The 17,087-nt window shown below is 52.2% G+C and overlaps 1 protein-coding gene across 8 annotated transcripts in view; it reads right to left on the bottom strand.

Annotated features, from left to right (window-relative positions):
• The window catches only part of CFAP65 (cilia and flagella associated protein 65), a 35,540-nt gene that overhangs the window by 1,778 nt on the left and 16,675 nt on the right, over nucleotides 1–17,087 (bottom strand). For 4 of the 8 annotated variants that reach the window (XM_019445921.2, XM_019445926.2, XM_019445923.2 and 1 more), the window contains 17 exons: nucleotides 16,417–16,641; nucleotides 15,004–15,162; nucleotides 14,647–14,797; nucleotides 13,851–13,979; nucleotides 12,437–12,650; nucleotides 11,988–12,116; nucleotides 7,612–7,788; nucleotides 7,250–7,316; nucleotides 6,990–7,100; nucleotides 4,705–4,896; nucleotides 4,446–4,604; nucleotides 3,200–3,343; nucleotides 2,778–2,891; nucleotides 2,492–2,599; nucleotides 1,159–1,203; nucleotides 752–954; nucleotides 337–465 (listed from right to left, as the gene is read on the bottom strand). In XM_019445921.2, the coding sequence (XP_019301466.2) occupies nucleotides 337–465; nucleotides 752–954; nucleotides 1,159–1,203; nucleotides 2,492–2,599; nucleotides 2,778–2,891; nucleotides 3,200–3,343; nucleotides 4,446–4,604; nucleotides 4,705–4,896; nucleotides 6,990–7,100; nucleotides 7,250–7,316; nucleotides 7,612–7,788; nucleotides 11,988–12,116; nucleotides 12,437–12,650; nucleotides 13,851–13,979; nucleotides 14,647–14,797; nucleotides 15,004–15,162; nucleotides 16,417–16,641 (2,456 nt within the window). Of the gene's footprint in view, nucleotides 1–336; nucleotides 466–751; nucleotides 955–1,158; nucleotides 1,204–2,491; nucleotides 2,600–2,777; nucleotides 2,892–3,199; nucleotides 3,344–4,445; nucleotides 4,605–4,704; nucleotides 4,897–6,989; nucleotides 7,101–7,249; nucleotides 7,317–7,611; nucleotides 7,789–11,987; nucleotides 12,117–12,436; nucleotides 12,651–13,850; nucleotides 13,980–14,646; nucleotides 14,798–15,003; nucleotides 15,163–16,416; nucleotides 16,642–17,087 lie in introns of those variants that run through there. The other 4 variants (XM_019445928.2, XR_002079002.2, XM_053904758.1 and 1 more) reach the window with 4 other exon arrangements.

The following is a 17,087-nucleotide window of genomic DNA, read 5'->3' as shown; positions in this document are numbered from 1 at the left end:
AAGGCACCTCTGGGCCCCGTGGGTTCTTAGAGACAGAGCCAGGAGGTCAGAGTCACACAAACAAGGGACAGGAGTCCTGGGTAAACAGTGAACTGACTTGGACCTTATCTACCAGCCATGGACAGGACAAAACTTAGGATCCAGCCCTGAGGATTCCTCTAGCCAGCTCCATTAGAGCTGCCCTATCCTGGGGCCACCAGTGGAAGGACCTTGTAAGGAAGTTCTAGTTTTCAAGAAAGGAAGGGACTTCAGGGCCCATGGGGGGAACCCAGAGTTGGCTGAATGAGTGCAGAGAGATGAGGGGGGTGATGAGGGTCTGGGGGCGGGGGTTGTCACCTGATGATGGCGGTGAGACAGTCAACCAGGAGTTGCTTCTCCTGCTTGGAGACAGGGGCCCACTTGTCAGGGGATTCTTCCTCAGAAGCTGCCAACTCCTTCCTGGGGCATTTTCTCTTTGGCAGCTCTCTGGAACAGGCCGTGACATTCTGAGTGGTCTGGGCAAGCCACCATGCTGGGGGTGGGGTCATGAGCAATGGTGGTGGTGATGCAGTCATGAGAACATAGATGAACTTGGGGCAGGCCCTGGCTTTGGCCCAAATATAGTGCTACTGCATTTGGGGAACCAAGCCCAAACCTCAGTCAGCACAGGATCTGAAGAGGCTCCAAGTTGGCAAGGGAAAGAAGGTGGTGGGGCAGGAAGCCTAGTGAGGTTCCCCAGGGGGCAGAGACCCCTCCCTCCCTGAGAGTTCACCGGTGTAAGAAGTGGCGGGGAAAGTCGGAGAAGAAGCTGGCCAGGAAGTAGTCGGTGGCGTGTGCACGGGCAGTGAGGCCCAAGCACAGTATGCCTGGCGAGGGCAGCTGGGGACACAGCCAGGATGGCTCCTCCTTTGAGATCTTAAGGTTCCAGCTGGCAGGCCGGTTGAGAGGCTGCTGATTCTTGATGGGGGGCAGCGTCTTCGAAAAGGGGGAGATGTGGATGACAGGGGTTTGGGGACTCCATTCCCATCACCGATGGGTCCCTAGCTCCCAACCAGGCCTTTAGGGCCAAATAGGGCTGTGACCCCTTCCTTTCAGGAGCTGGGCCAGCAGTTGGAGGTATCTCTGGAAGCAAAGAAGGATCTTTCAATTTATCCCAAGGAGATGGGTTTAGGACCTCACCTTGTACTTCCTCACAGGTTCACAGGCTGTACAATATGCCCTTCTCTGTGGAAGCAAAGAGACCTGTGCTTAGGATATAAGACGCCTAGAGGGACTCCCCTCTTCCTACCCTTCCTGCTGACCCATGGAGGGCCTAAAGCCAATGCCAGGATCTGCCGCCCTCTTGATCCCACCCAACTCCCAGTCACACCCTTTTCCAGGACCTTCCCTAAGGAAGGTCTGCCTGCAGACAAGGAAAACCAGATAACCCAACTGAAGGAAAGAGAAATAACATGCCACCAAACATGTGCAGGCTGTCCCAAGGGAGCGTGTCCTTGTGCCTTGGAGCTTTGTGGTTTGGTGTGGTAAGAAAATACCCTCCCTCATTAAGATGTAATTCAGAAATCCCTTCTCCCATACCCTCAAGACATGATTTGCGTTCACAGTTAGGCCACAGTTTCAGAGGGGAGCAGTGCTTCCCTGGGGGTTCAGTGTGGTGAGGACAGAGGTGATCAAGGTGCACAAATACTAGCACAGGGGGGCTGTGAAACCAGAGGAAGAACTAAGATGGATGTTTAGTCTCATGCTTATTATCAGTCTCTTCCTACAAATACTAATAGCCATGTTTAGCACATGCTTACCTGGTGCCCGGCACTGTTGGAGGCACTTTTCTTGTATGACCTTATTTAATCCTTACAACAATGCTGCAAAGCAGGTACTATTTTTCTTGCATCCAAAAATATTTTTTAAACTTTTATTTTTAACCTTCTTAATATGGAAATTTTCGAATGTACAGGAAAGTGGAGAGAATGTACAAAGAGTCTTCCATTATCCACCACCCACCTTCAAAAATCAGTAGCTCATGGCCGATCTTGTCTCGTCTGGGCCCCACCTCTGGGCTGTCTTGAAGCCAATCCCAGATGTCATATTATCCCCATTTTACAGTTGAGAGAACTAAGATAATTAAATAGCTTGACCAAGATGCCAGAGCTAGAAATCATCAAAGCCAAGCATCAAAACTCAGCAAATTGTCTCCAGAGTCTGCACCTGAACCCACTATACCACACTGTCTTCCAGCAGAGGGTGAGCTCTGTCTTGTTTCCCCTGGGTCCCAGCATTTAGCAGGCACCCATTAAATACTGGGGCTACATGAGGCAGGGAATGGTCAGCCAGGTTTTTGTACCCAGAAGAGAGTCTCCTGGGGAGATGCTATGTTTCGTCTAATGAAAGAAAGCTAATCTAGGGCAGGCTGGCCAGTTTTGCATGTAAGACTACCTCAGATCACTACCTCTGACCCCTCTGGTAAGGCGGTCAGAAGGTCTGTGGTGTTCAAGGCCCACTCTGGCCTCCTCACCTTTACTTTCTTATCTGTGATGGTGAATTCCACTTTCTGCCGCACCTCCTCACTCTTCCACTCTTGTAGCTCCTTATGGTACTGATTCATGAGCTCCTGCTGGTGCACCTGTAGCCCAGGATGAGGACAGTGAAGGCCAAGGTCTGGAGGGTCTATGTGCTTTGGGCCCCCCTCATCCAGGGGCTGGCCCCTGCCTCTCTCTGGAAGTCTGGGGATCTCATAGCTCACCCCACACCCAAGGACTGGGAGCTCTGCCATCCTAGCTTCTCTCTGGTGCCAGTCCTACCTTGCACACTAGGTCTATGCTGTAGAAGCTGGCATGCACTGAGGTCTGCAGGGTCACCACAAATGGGATTGTCTCTTCAGGAGCCACCTTCCCTCTCATGGGACTCACAGACACCTGTTTGTTTGGGGAAGGGAGGTCTCTGGAGATTTTCAGGGATGGGATGGGGTGGGTAGGATGAGGTGGGGTGGAGCAGGTTGGACGGAGTGAGATGGTGGGACAGGATAAGATGGGATGGGATGGGGTGGGATGGAATAGGATGGGATGGGATGGGATGGGATGGTGGGGTGGCCTGGGGTGGGATGGTGAGGGGAAGTTGAGTGGGATGGGGTAAGATGAAACAAGATGGGATAGGATGAGGTAGAATAGGGTGGGTCTGGAGCCCTGCTAGAGGCTCTGATTCTGTGGAAACAGGGGACTCTCACCTCCCCAAAGTCTAGAGGCTTCAGCTGCCACTCAAAGACAATGGTCTCATTCTTAGAGATGTTGTTGAGGAACAGAAGGCGGCGGCACTTGCTCTGCACAGGAATGTTTCCCAGAGAGATATGAGACCGGGACAGGAAGACATTCTGTTGGTGGAGACAACACAACAGCCACCTTGGAAGGTGAAGGAATAATAACCATAGCAACCACTACCAGTTAGTGAGTGCTTTCAACAGGCCAGGTACCATGGTAGGCAGTTCACATGCATCTGATCCTCACCATGGTCCTGTGATATAGGTATTATTATTGTACCCATTTTACTGATGTCCTGCTAAGGTTTAGAAAACATAAATAATTTTTCCAAAGATCTCTTACAGGCTGGGAGAAACCCAGTCTCACTCTAAAGCCTATGATTTTGACCATTAAAATAGGCTTGGAAGGGCTGAGAAAGGATGGCTGTAAATTAATTGGGGGAGCTTCAATCCTTCAATCTGTTGGCTTCTTCACTGGGAACAAAACAGGGTATCTGGAAAAACTGAGGCCACATGGAAGGGGCACTTTCTCTGTCTGGAGCCTGAGTGCCTCCTGGGCTAGGACTTTGCCTGGTTCTTCTTTGTGTCCTCAGGGCCTTCATAGTGCTTCTCATGCAGTTAGAGTCCAAAAAGTGGAAGGGTGAACAGGCAGATGTATGGGTGGATAATGACTGGGTGGCTGCATGGAAGTATGGATGGTTACATGGATGGGTAAATGGGCATGTGGGTCAATGGAAGGAGATGGATGGATGGGTGGATGAATGAATGGGTCAGACCTCCCAACAGTGAGATGTGTTTGAACTAAAGATGGTGTTACTGACCCTAGATGTCTTATAGCAAAATCCATCTAGGTCGAGGGGAGGAACTGTTCTGTATGAAGATAACACCTCACAGCCCTAAAATGGGAGAGCTTCCTTCAACCCCTTCCAGAATCCCCATCCCCATGTCCAGAGAAGAGGGCAGGATGCAGGGCCCTGCAGCAGGTGGAGTGGCTTGAGCAGGAACTCCTATGGGCACTAGATGGCAGGGTAAGCCTCTCTTTGAACCAGTGCTGCCTCCTAAATCTGGAGGAGGGCTGGTTCCAGGCTTTACCTCTGCAACCCTCCCTCTCACCTCCATCGCATTTCCTTCCTAGCTTCCCTATCCCTCCACTGGCCACCCCAGGGCCCTCAGGCTCCTCCTAGGCCTCAGGCCTTCCTACCTCCCTTCCCCCTACCTGTCCAGGAACCATCAGCCTAGAATGTATGGAGTTGTTGTCCCAAGAGGAGATGTTGTGGAAGGGGGCTGTGTCCCCCATGACATGGGGGTCATAGCCCACTCCCTGGAAGCGGATGATGGCTGAGTTCCATCCTAGGATATGTATGGGCACATCCACCTGGGAAGTTAGGAGGGTGGGGAAGGGACTGGTCAGAGCAAGGCTTGCTGAAGAGGCCAACTCCAACATCCACCCTCAATTAGCCCAGGCTGCTGCTCACTGTGTAGGTCTTGGCCTCAATCGGTGAGAAGATCCACAAGACCTGAGCCGTTGAGCCTGGCTGGATCTCCCCTTGGGGGTTGAGGCAGCTGAAGATAGGGTGATCAAAATTCTTTTCCTGAACCTGTGACAGGATGTTGGTCTGGATCTCATATGTCACAGGCACTGAGCCACCGTTATACAGCTCATAAATCTGTAAGGGGAGGGGCAGGAAGAGTGAAGTCTCCACACATCAGCTCAGGGCTGCAATGCAGACAGCCTGGGATTCTGTGTCCGCTATAGGAGGGCAGGTTGATCTCCATGATGTCACCCTTACAGCCCCAGAGCTCCCTAACTACCTTGGGTTTCCCTTGTGGCTTGATCACCCAAGAAGTATGTAACTGTATTTTCAGACTGTGACACTTTAGGATACTCTGTAATCCTTTTTTCCCCTCTAAATTTACCTTTGTCAAGGCATAAGGGGACACTAATGCTTGTGTCTCTAGTGTTAAAATTTATAGAATTGGCCACGCATGCACCCTTCACTCTTTAGAATTTTCTAGGCTCTCTTTCTAACCACCTAACACTTTTCATGTCCACCATTAGAGGCAGTCCTGCTTAAAGGCAGATAAGGGAGTGTAAGGAAGGTATAAGGTTCCTCAAGGCTAACTCCGAAGTGTGGGAATCACAGAATGTCCTGGAAGAAACCAGACATCTTCTGGTCCAATCCTTCATTTTAAGAAAATGGAAGCCAGAGAGAATAAACAGTTCATTTGGATCTAGGTCTTGCCCCCTCATCTTTATCAGCAACTGCTCCTGAATATGCTGATTTTATTTTTCTTGCTTGGGTCACCCTCTGAGCTCCAGACCTGGTATCCAACCTCTTCCAGACAAGCCCCCTCCCCCCGCATTGTCTCATAGGCATCTACAATTTGGTAAAAAACCAAAGTCTTCACTACAAAGCCTATTTCTATATGCAGTGTGTCTCCTTTCAGTAAATGCTCAAACTAGGAATTCAATACATCCCAATCCCTCCCTTTCTCCTACTTTCCAAGTCTGGCCCCAGCAAGTCCCAAAGATTCTGCCTCCATAATGTAAATTAAATCTGTTCATTTCTATCTCCGCTGCCCTCTTGCAGGTCCAGACAACCATCTGTCACCATCTCATGAATGACAGAGGAAGTTTGGCCATGGTTGTGGAGATTGGCTGAAGGCACAATTGGGTCTCCTGGCTCCAGATCTGGGAGCATTCTCCATCATCTATGTTGAAGGCCATGGGGGAGTGGTCTAGTCTCTCTGGAAAGATCTCCAGGGGGCACAAGAGTCTTTGCCTCCCAGGAAGCCAGTAGAGTAGAGGGTGGTATAGGAAATCAAACAGAGCTTGGGGCTTGGGGTGCCCCCCCCTTAGGTCCAGAAAGCCCATTCCTCTGACTCTAGGATGGATGACCAGAGGCCTCTGCTCAGAAATACAAGGACTTCTAAAAGGTTAGAAATTTCTCAGCTGTGGCATGTTTGAGAAAACACTATGTCCTGCTCTGGGAGATTTCCAATGTACATTTTCAGAGCAAAGGAACTCAATTCCTTCCAATTAATACAGAAAATTCTATAGCTTTGCAAGGATTCACATTTGTTTTTCACACTCCAGAAAGAGGTCCTTCAAGGAGAGGGAGCCAAGATGGCGGAACAGCATGGAAGTTTTTTGTGTGTCTCACGTCCATGAAATACAGTCAGACCAACGCTAAACCATCCTGCACACCTAGAAAAATTATTTGAGGATTAACAGAAAGAGGTCCTTCTTGGGAGCAGTGATTTTCAAACTGGGGCTGAGACCTATTAGTGAGCAGGTCAGGAAACTAATTTAGCAGGTCATGTCCAGTGTGTAAGAAATGGAATGCAATAAAATAAAAACGGAAGACATCAGAACACTTTGCATGTAGTAGGGTACATATGGATTTGTGATACTATGTTTCAATTGGTATGTGATGTATGTACTTACTGGGTTATTATCCAAAACACGTTAATGTGATTCATGGTCAAAGAAGTTTGAAAAATCCTCTGCTAGAGGAGAGAACCGTCTGCTTTTGCAGGGGAACGAGGTCTGGCAAAGGGCTTAGCACTAGGCACCAGGAAGCAGAAACGTCTCGATTTGGCTCTCTCCCAATTGCCCAATCTCAGGGTTCAAACTTGTAGCCCCACCTGGTAGAGTGAGGAGTTCCGGAAGGTAGGGTCTTTGTCACCTCTATACATGCTGATATATAGAGATCAATGCTTAGGCTTCTTGGTAACCAGGACAATGTAGACTACTGACCTGCCTTGGGGGCAGTGTGTCGTCGATGGGGACAGGGATGAACAGGTGGCTAGTGGAGGTGAAGTGCACGTACTTTTGCTCCAGCTTCACTGTCACACCTATGAAATTTAGCTGGAAATAGAAAGCCCATGAGTAGCATCCTTCCCTGGGAGGAAGTGAAGCACCCAACAGAGAGATCTGGACCCTAGCTCCCCAGGGGGGAGCACGGTTTCCTGCTCCTCTCTCCGGTGTCCAGGGCAAGAGGAGCTCTAGGGTCTCACCAGGATCTCACGGCCATAGGACACCTTGAAGAGCACTGGGAGGCGATCAGTGCCGATGAACAGGTGGCTGGAAGGGAGGAGACAAATCTGGGATGAGTTATTGAGCCCTGGTACAAGTGGAAGAGCAAAGTACCTGTGACTTTGAGGCAGCCAGCCCCTGGGAACATGTGGAAACCCCTGAGTTGTGATGGGGCAAGAGGAAAATCAAACCTCCCCACCAGGTGGGTGGGCAGGGTCCTCCCAGGGTAGCAGCTACTTAGGGTACCCTGGAATCACAGAGTGCAAGGCCAAGCTCTTCCAGGAACCAAGGGAAAGGGGGATCTCCAGGACAAGAAGTGTAAGGACTGGCATGGGAGGAGCACCTGTATTTGAACTCCACCATCTGCTCTTGCCCAGGACCTAGGCTCCCAGCCTTGGGGCTGATGGAGAATATGCAGTTGTCCTGTACACGCATTTGGTGCAGTTCAGTGCAGTCAAACTCTGCTTGCTCTGCCCACAGCTCCAGGTCAATCTGCTGGTCACTTGGGAAGAGGAACGCCCTGAGAGAGGGGTACAGAGCAGGACTGAAGCCTCTTAGAACAGAGAGGTGGGACCTCTGAGCTCCAGATGGGATGGATGGAGGTCTCCCCCACTCCCTCCCCCAATTTGGTAAGCCATCCCATGCACAGCTGAGCAAACGTGGCTACGGTTGATTCTCATTTCATAATAGCCCCCAAACTTGGGAACAGCAGCAGGTCCCTGGTGACACAAAGTGTCAGGTCAGGGCTTCCATTGTGGGTGACAGGGGTCCAGGGGGAGTGCCTGTGTAGGTAACTTTGTGTAGGTAACTTTGAGTTAGTTAGCCATTAACCCTGGAGGGGTTGGTGTGACACAGCTCTTAGGAAGGGCCATTTGAAGCACCTAAAAATGCTGGCAGGACCAACCAGAGGCCCCTAAGAGGTAGGGTGTCCAGGATGGCATGGGTACAGGGGCAGAGAACCGATGGCCCAGCAGGGCTGGCTCTCTTGAATCTGGAGCAGTTCTGGGCATAGAATTGATGCCTCCCCAAATGCCTCACATTGTGGGAAAGTAGATATTGCACTCTCACTAGCTGACAAAACAAGTGGCAAATGGGTCCCCAGGTTACGATCTGAAAAGACGGACCCCTTCACTCACAAAGGCACAGCACAGAACTGGGCTCAACCTGGGCCATGACAGGGAGGGCACGGACAGGGAGCAGCCAGATGGGGAAATGCTCAACAAAGAGTGGAGGAAATGCAAATCAAGACTCCCTTGAATCAACCTGAAATATTTTCACATCAGAAACATGATAAACAGTTCCACTCGGGGCATCCGGGTGGCTCAGTCGGTTAAGCATCCAACTCTTGGCTTCAGCTCAGGTCATGATCTCGTGGTTTGGTGAATTTGAGCTCACCCTTGGGCTCCAGGCTGAGGTTGTTCAGCACGAAGCCTTCTTGGGATGCTCTCTCTCCACCCCTCTCTCTCTGCCCCTTCCCTGCTCGTTCTGTCTCTCTCAAAATAAATGAATAAAACTAAAAAACCAAACACATACCCACAAAAACAAACAAACAAACAAACAAAAAAACCAGTTCCACTCAATGCTGTGTAAGTTTAGAAAGAACAGACACCTTCAAACATTGGGAGGGAAGGAACCGCTACCACTTTTGTTGTAGGGATTTTGACAGGGCCGACTAGAATTGTAGCAGCTCATGCCCTTTGACTCAGAAATTCCCTCCTGGGAAACTAACCTGTAGGAATAAATGCATGCTTGTGCACGCGTGTGCACGCATACACAGATGTTTATTACAACTTTCTTTGTAGTGGCAAAAAAAAAAAAAAGGCACTGGGAACAACTAATGTCATCCAGTGTGAGATTAGCTTAATAACTTAAGGGCCATTCATATTGGGGAGTATTATGCAATATATTAAAAAGAATGAGTTAGAATTGTATGCATCGATCTGTATTGAGCTGAACAGAATGTTACTGGCATCATGTTGAGTGAAAATGTTATTGGTGTAATGCTGAGCAGAAATCATTATGTATAGTATTGTGCCATTACTGTGAAAAAAAAGCAAGAGAAATATAATAACTCCTGGACTGTGTTTGTGTGTACGTTGTCCAAGCGCTGAGTGTGAAAGCCCACTCCACACCCCTCATCACCCCAGCACAGTGGACGTGGAATGGGACCTGGGGAGTTTCTCACTTTTCTTCCATCACCTTTGTGATTTTTGACAGGTGAATAAACTGTTTTTGTCATTTCATTAGTGGGGGGGGGGATACTGATCAGCTGCAAAACTGGAGATCTTGCTACTTTAGGGTTCTCTCGATAGTTCTGACACTTCCGTTTCCCTCGCTGCCTGCACCCAGTTCCCATCCCAATAATCCCACCCCCCTTTCCCTGCCAGTCTTCTAGTGTGGGTCTCCCTTCCTGTTCCCCCACCTCAAGCTGCTAGTCCCTTTTTCTCCCTGCACCCTGCACCCCAGACCGGAGTGATAGGTCATGGACGTAGATCATGTCTTTGTCCCCCATCCCTGCTTACATCACCATCAATGCCCTCAGGAAGAAGTTCAAACTCTTAAAAAGATGCCATGGGGGGCGCCTGGGTGGCGCAGTCGGTTAAGCGTCCGACTTCAGCCAGGTCACGATCTCGCAGTCCGTGAGTTCGAGCCCCGCGTCGGGCTCTGGGCTGATGGCTCGGAGCCTGGAGCCTGTTTCCGATTCTGTGTCTCCCTCTCTCTCTGACCCTCCCCCGTTCATGCTCTGTCTCTCTCTGTCCCAAAAATTAAAAAAAAAAAAAAAAAACGTTGAAGAAAAAAAAAAAAAAAAAAAAAAAAGATGCCTTGGCCCTTGCCTGCCTCCCAAGCCACATCCCGGGCCCCTTCCTCCCTATGAATCCTCCAGCCACTCTGAGACCTTTTAGCCACGTACGTTCCAGGCCCTCTGTCTGGAAGGTTCTTTGCAGTCTCTCTGCCTCACCTCCCTAGGCTGCAGGTCTAGCTTAGTTATAGCTTTCTTTAGCACACATCACCCTGCATCAAAAAGTTGGCCTGCCCCAGACCCCTATGGCACCCAGAGGGCCAGGCTTGGAATTGTTGGCACCTGGATTCTGAGGGCCAGGTCTGGAGCCTGGACCTAGGAAGCCCCCCGTAAACATTTAGCCAGGACTTAATGAGTGCACGAGAGAACAGAAGATGTTAACCAGCATATCTGCTGTCCCTAAGGCCTTCCGTCTCCCTGGCCAGGAGCAAAGGCACCAGAGGAGATGACCCGGAGGGAAAATGGCTGCTATGGGGTTTCTATTTCTTCTGATGCTCCCCCTCCCACTTGGGGTTCTTACCCTGTCCTGCCTGCTGCCACCTCTAGGCCAACTCCACACTCCCCATTTCTCACTGGTCCTGGCAAGAATAAAACCTTCAGTCTGTTCTTTATGAGCTCAGCAGAGACCAGCTAGAATTTTCAAAAATAGCCTTCTAAGAAACTGAAAGGAAACACAACAACACAAAAAGCCTAGGAGAGTCAAGCCTTCCAAGGAAAGTCCGCTGTGCTTGGAATCCTGGAAGAAGCACGGACTGCCTTCCTGGACCTCAAATGATCTCCTGACGGATGGGCCCAGCTCAGCGGGCACCTTGCCTGGATTTCCTCCCACCTCGGTTTCCAGCAACCTGGACTCTCTCCACAGAGAGTATGAGCTGGCTTGCTCCTGCACAAACACACTTGCATGCATAATCCCCACCAAAATACCCTGTGCCGTGCCAGGACAGACTAACGCCACTTTTCCTGTAGGGCCTGGCTTCTGGCCACTCGAAGAGCCCAGTGAATGGCAGATCTGGAGCTCAGGCGGGCCCCGGGCCTTCCCCACCAGGCCAGCAGTCCTGCCTGCCAAGCTTCCTCAAGTCACCAGGGCCAGGAACCCTCAGCTACTCATAGTCCTGGCCCTTCTCAGACAGGAGCCACCTAGGGAGCCATCTTCCCCAGCTGCTCCCACCACAGGGAGGGGCAGCATGATCCAGAGAGTAAGGACGGCCAGTGCACCCCTGATGATGCAGACCCCACCCCAACTTTGCCCCCACACACCCCAAGACTCTGCTCAGGCAGGAAGTTTCCCGAGATCACAGAGGACCCCCCCCCCCAACATATTTTCCCAGGCTGGGCCCCTGACTGTCTCTCCCAAGCCTGACCCAGATGGGTACACTTCTTTCTCACCTCCGCTTAGCCAAGAAAAGTTAGAAGTCATCAAAAGGAAGTTTACTAGGAAATCAAGACGCGTGGCAGAGACAGGGGGGAAGAACAAGAAACAGCCTTGGCATGGACACAGGATGTTTACTGGACCCAAGTTCGGGCCCCCAGTGGGAAGAAAGTCGAGCACAGCAAGGGCCAAGCTTGGCAGGCTCAGGGCCCCAGGCCGGTGCCCATGTGACCTGGAGAAGTTCAGCCTGCCCCGCCGCCAGCCTCAAGCCTTCCTGCAGCCCAGGTGTTTTGGCTCAGCCACGTCATCCTCCCAGACACTGGCTCGGTGACAGCCTGTCCCTGTCCTTCCCTACCAGAGATCTTCACTCGCCCCCATGCAGGCCTGGCGTCCCTGGACTGAGGCTCTGTCCCACCCTGGCCTCCCCATCCCATCAAAGAGGGGATCCACTGTTCAAAGAGATCAGGCAGCCAGGACTACCACCACCAAGAGAAGACCTCCAACACCTGTCTCCCAAGCCCTTCAGAAGCCCCCTCCAAGCCCACCATACCAGTCCAGGGGTACTGCTCCAATGTTCTTCAGGGCCAGGAGCACCACAGAGGGCCGGGCCTCTATCGGTGCTGCTCCAAAATTGAAGTCGAGCTTCAGAGGGGTGAAGACGGTGGGGATCTGGCTTGTGCTGTGTGGAACAGAGAAACAGACTCAGAGACAGGTGGGAACAGTATAGGGCCCTCCCGGGGGGTGGGGGGTGGGGCGGTGGCTAGCTCAGCACTCCTCTTTCTGCAGGTGGGAATTGGAGAATCTGGGACTCAGGGGCAGGGGTGGGCTAGTGCTCGGACCTTGAGCCAAGCCCTGACTTCTCCTGGCCCCTCCTGGGATGGGCAAGAATTCAGGGGGAGATGAGAGTATTCATGGGCAGGGCCTGGTGCTGGGAGTGTGGTCAGAAAGCTCCAAGAACATCCCTAGATGGGCCCTGCCCCTTCTGTCCGCCCACCTCACCTGTGCCGGGTAGGCACCTTATAGGTGAGCTCCTCGGGGGTAGGGTCGCGCTCCAAGTAACTGTTGAGCCTGTCCAGGGAGAAGAGGCGCCACAGGTGCTTCCGGGTGATGCCCTCAGCGCTGCCCATGGAGCAGACGTCCAGGATGGAGAGTAAGGGGTACACAGCCGTCAAGAAGACGTGACACAGCTCCTGCTTCTCCCCAGCCTTGTTATCTAGGCGGAAGACATGTGGGAGAGAGGAGTGGCCTCACCGCCCAGCTGCCCTGGGGCAGAGCAGAGCACACAGGCTGAGGGTGTAGGACAACCTGCCTGGGACCCTTGTCAGGAACAGCAGGTGTCTCCCAGGCTCTGGGACGTTTCCAGCCAACGGTGAAGCCTTGTCAGATACTTTCTATGTGTCAAGCATTGTCTTTTTTTTTTTTTTTTAATGTTTATTTATCTTTGAGAGAGACAGAGCTCAAGCAGGGGAGGGGCAGAGAGAGAGGGAGACACAGAATTCGAAGCAGGTTCCAGGCTCTGACATGGGGCTTGAACCCACGAGCCGTGAGATCATGACCTGAGCCAAAGTTGGAGGCTTCACCCACTGAGCCACCCAGGCTCAGATTTTTCGTATATTCAGAGTCGTGCAACCATTACCACTGTCCATATTAGAGCATGTTCATCACCCCAGAAAGAAACCTGGTACCAAGTAGCTGTCGGTCCCCATTCTCCCCTCCCCCCGTCCCTGGCAACCACTGATCTGCTTTCTGTCTCTACAGATTTGCCTATTCTGGACATTTCATATCAATGGAATCATACAATATGTGGCTTTTTTTGTGACTGGCTTCTTTTGCTTGCCCTAATGTTTTCATTAGGTGATGTGGTAACATGTATCAGTACTTTTTTTTTTTTTTTTTGGCCTGTGCACCATTATTATTCCATTTTACTATCTGGAAACTGAGGCAGAGGGTGGTTAAACAATTTGCTAAATTACACAGCTAGTGAATGCTCGGACCAGGATCCAATCCCAGGCAGCTCTGGCTCGGATCTACGCTCTTAGCCACTCTTCTGTGCTGCCCCAGACTCCTCCCAGTGGGCCCCGGAGCAAGCTGGTAACAGCTCCATTTTGTAGAGGAGGAAGCTGAGGCCCCCACGTGGTTGGGGATTTGTCTTAAGATCCCACAGTAAATAGGCACAGCTCCAAACCCTTCACACTGAGCCCTCCACGGCTCAGGCACACACAGGCACACATACACACAGACGCATGTGGTTGGCATGAGACATACATGCCATTCACCCAGAGGCACACCCTTGCACGCTAAACTCACTCTGCTTTCCCTGTCCGGAACCTCAGCACCCTTCCGCCCCAAGTCCTGCTCACACAGCCCTCCCCCTTTCCTCCCTGACCCTGATTCTGCCAGATGGCCCAGGTACCTCTGTGTGAGAGGAGGGAGTAGCTGATAATCCAGGAGTACTGGGACCGGCGGTTGGGACATGCCGACAAGCAGATGGTGTCCTGGGACCGGGGTGGCATTCTGCCCTCTGTACGGTCCATTTGCAAAGCTGCTCAGGGGTGACCCAGGTGGGGTCAAGGGTAGAAGAGGCCCTCAGTGCAGGCCAGAGAGTCCCAGTCTCTCCTCCTGCTCCTTCCCAGATACCCTCTCCCGGACCAGCAGAGAACCGGCTAGAGAGCAGGCCCAGAGCTGGGAAGCGGGGAGCAGAGTCCCTCCTCCCAGACCAGACAGAGGCAACCAGTGTTCATGTCATGGGCACCTGCTAAGCACTTTGCTCCACTCAGCAGCCCTGTGAGGTAGGTGCCAACAATAGTCCCATTTTACAGAAGAGGAAGCTGAGGCTCAGAGAGTGAACTGCCCAATACCACACATCGAAAGGTAGAAACACCAAGTTTTAAGCCCTGCTCTGCCTGCCCCCAAACCATGATCTGGTTAACCTTTTTTTTTTTTTTTAATTTGAGAGAGCGAGTGCATGCATGAGAGCGAACAGGGGAGGGGCAGAAGGAGAGAGACAGAATCTTAAGCAGGTTCCCTGCTCATTGTGGAGCCCGATGTGTGTGTGGGAGGGTGCTCGATGCACAACCCTGGGATCATGACCTGAGCCAAAATCAGGAGTCAGATGCTCAACCGACTGAGCCCCCCAGGCGCCCCTAACCAGTCTTAACCAGTCTCACTGCCTGCCTCCCTTGCCCCAGTCCAAGCCCAGGCCTGAGTACCAAGTGGGCTGTCGTCCATGACCTCAGGGCTACACTGCTCCAGGAACAGGCGATAATATAGGGTGCAGTTGCCGTCGTTCAGAAGCACCAGCAACCTGGACTGCTTGCTGTTCACCAGCAGGTTCCCGAAATCCAGCTCCTTTTCCTTTGCCTGAGGGCCCGAGTCAGCCAGCCACAGCCCTGGCTTTCCCACCCCTGGCTTCAGGGAATCTCCAAGGCAGGGCAGGGCCAGAGGGCTCCCATCCCCTGCCCTCTTGGAGTTGGGCACCCCGGGGCCTTCCCCCCGCCCCCGCCACCTATGCCCTGGCCCCCAGAGCCCCAGCTCCCAGCCCCACCTGCCAGAGTTCCCCTACTCACAGAGAGCCTGCTGGTGATGCCCATGCCCACCAGCCGGAGCATGTAGTGGGTGGTAGCGGGGGGCTTGGTGTCTGGGGGCAGACCGGCTTCCCAGACCCACATCCCCACTCGGAACAGGTACTTGGTCTCCTTCAGCGGGCTGAAGGTCCACGTCACCGTCTGGGGTCAGAGAGATCATCCCTGCATGGGGCTCTCCAGAACCCCCTGCCCAGGCCCCTGGCATCTGAGAATATCAAGCTACGGTACCCCTTTCTGAGTGTTTACCCCATGTCAGGCACTTGTCACACATCATATGTTATGTAATCTGCCTCAGTCCCTCAATCCTTTATCCCCACCAGCTAAGTGGTATTATTTTAGTGCCTCATTTTCTTCCTTCTTTCCTTCCTTCCTTCCTGTCCTTTCCTTTCCTTTCCTTTCCTTTCCTTTCTTTCTTTCTTTCTTTTTGAGAGAGAGAGAGACAGAAAGCACTCTGGCACATCAGGGGGGGAGGGGCAAAAGGAAAGGGAGAGGGAGGCAGGGAGAGAAAATCTCAACCATGCCCAGCTCGGAGCCTGACTCAGAGCTCATTTCTCATGATCCTGAAATCATGATCTGAGCTTAAATCAAGAGTCAGATGCTCAACTGACTGAGCCACCCAGGCGCAGAGAACTTGCTCACACAGCTGGTGAGAGTGCTTGGTGGGAGCTGGGGTGTGAACTCTCAAAGCTGACTCCAGGGCCTGTGTGGTCTCTCACCTCACTACTACCTGGGTTCTTCCAGACACTGTGTGCTGGTGGCCTTGGCCCAAATTTGGTCCCACAAATGGTCTATAAGGCCCTAGACCAGGGAATGAGGCTCTGCTAGTTTGGGCCCCAGCCTGTGTCCCCCTCCAGACTGCTGCTCAGATCTCAAGGAGTACCCTTCTTCATGCCTTAATGACACCCCACCCATTTGGCCCCAAATACAGCTGCTCTAAACCACCTCCCAGCCATCTCACGGCTTTGGGGACCATGGAGGGAGAGTGGACTTGCCCCTTGAAACTCTGGTTCAAGTTCCAGCTCTGCACCTCCTAATTTACAATCTTAGTAAATGACTTTTTCTGCTCTAAGTCTCAATTCTTCTTTGTAAAATGGGAGTTATGACAGGGGTAACTGTCACACCTACTTAGAAGGCAGGGGAGGTGATTACAGATTGAATGGGAGGGTGCACACGGTAAGCCTAGCCCCTCACAGGCAAGAGTAACAGATGGTGGTGAAAGCAAGGATGACCTTGGATGTCCTTGGAGATGGCCCACCATAGTCCACATAGACTTCCCCCAGTGTGTTTATTAGCTGGGGGTGGGAGGAGCATGTAGACAGGAGCATGGGTCCCTCTTCCCTTGAATCCCAGCTATTTCCTTCCCTCGGGCCCCCAGCAGTGGGGCAGGGCACTCACAAGGCTCTCACTGGGCTGGATAAGTCCCCTAGCGGGATGGACGGCCAGCATCTTCCGGTGTTGCTGGGAAACCCTCCATTCAAACTCCAGCGGCAGACGCGAGGGGTTGCGGAAGGTGAAGAGGCTGCTGGAGGAGGAGCCCACCCAGGTGGGCTTGAAGAACACGCTCTTACAGGTGTCCAGCTTCAGATGTAGGGGCTCCTCCCGGCTCTGCATGCTTACCTCCTGGGGCCGGAGGAGGGAGAGAAGAGCTCTGACCTCACCTGGCTCCCCCAAATGTTCAAGAAGCCAGGGTGGGCAGCTTTTCCCCCTTGGAGAGGGCAGCAAAAGGCCCTCCTCCAGTCTGGGCATAGACAGCTTCTGTCAAAGCCGAGTAGGCAGTGTCTGACCCAGGAGATGGCTCTTAAAAAGAATTCGGAGACCAAGAGAGGATGTGCAGACCATTCCATGGGCCAGATCGGGCCACCACCCTGACCCCTTTCCCTGGCACCACCCCAAACACCCTTCTACTATCTGCAGATATGAGTCTTGTATTGCCCCCACTTATTCCTTTGGGACATCTGCACCCCTTTTCTTGTTCCAGACACCTTGAGGTGGATATGCTGGGCCCTGTGGTTAGGAGAGCTGTTCACAGATGTGGCCAAGGTGCCCTCTCCCTGCTATGGCACTTC

This window comes from Panthera pardus, unplaced genomic scaffold (assembly GCF_024362965.1).
Source record: "Panthera pardus isolate Hobbes unplaced genomic scaffold, ASM2436296v1 HiC_scaffold_10, whole genome shotgun sequence".
NCBI classification, from domain to species: domain Eukaryota; kingdom Metazoa; phylum Chordata; class Mammalia; order Carnivora; family Felidae; genus Panthera; species Panthera pardus.
The sequence above is the reverse complement of the archived record's forward strand: the minus strand, read 5'-3'. Positions and strand labels throughout refer to the sequence as shown.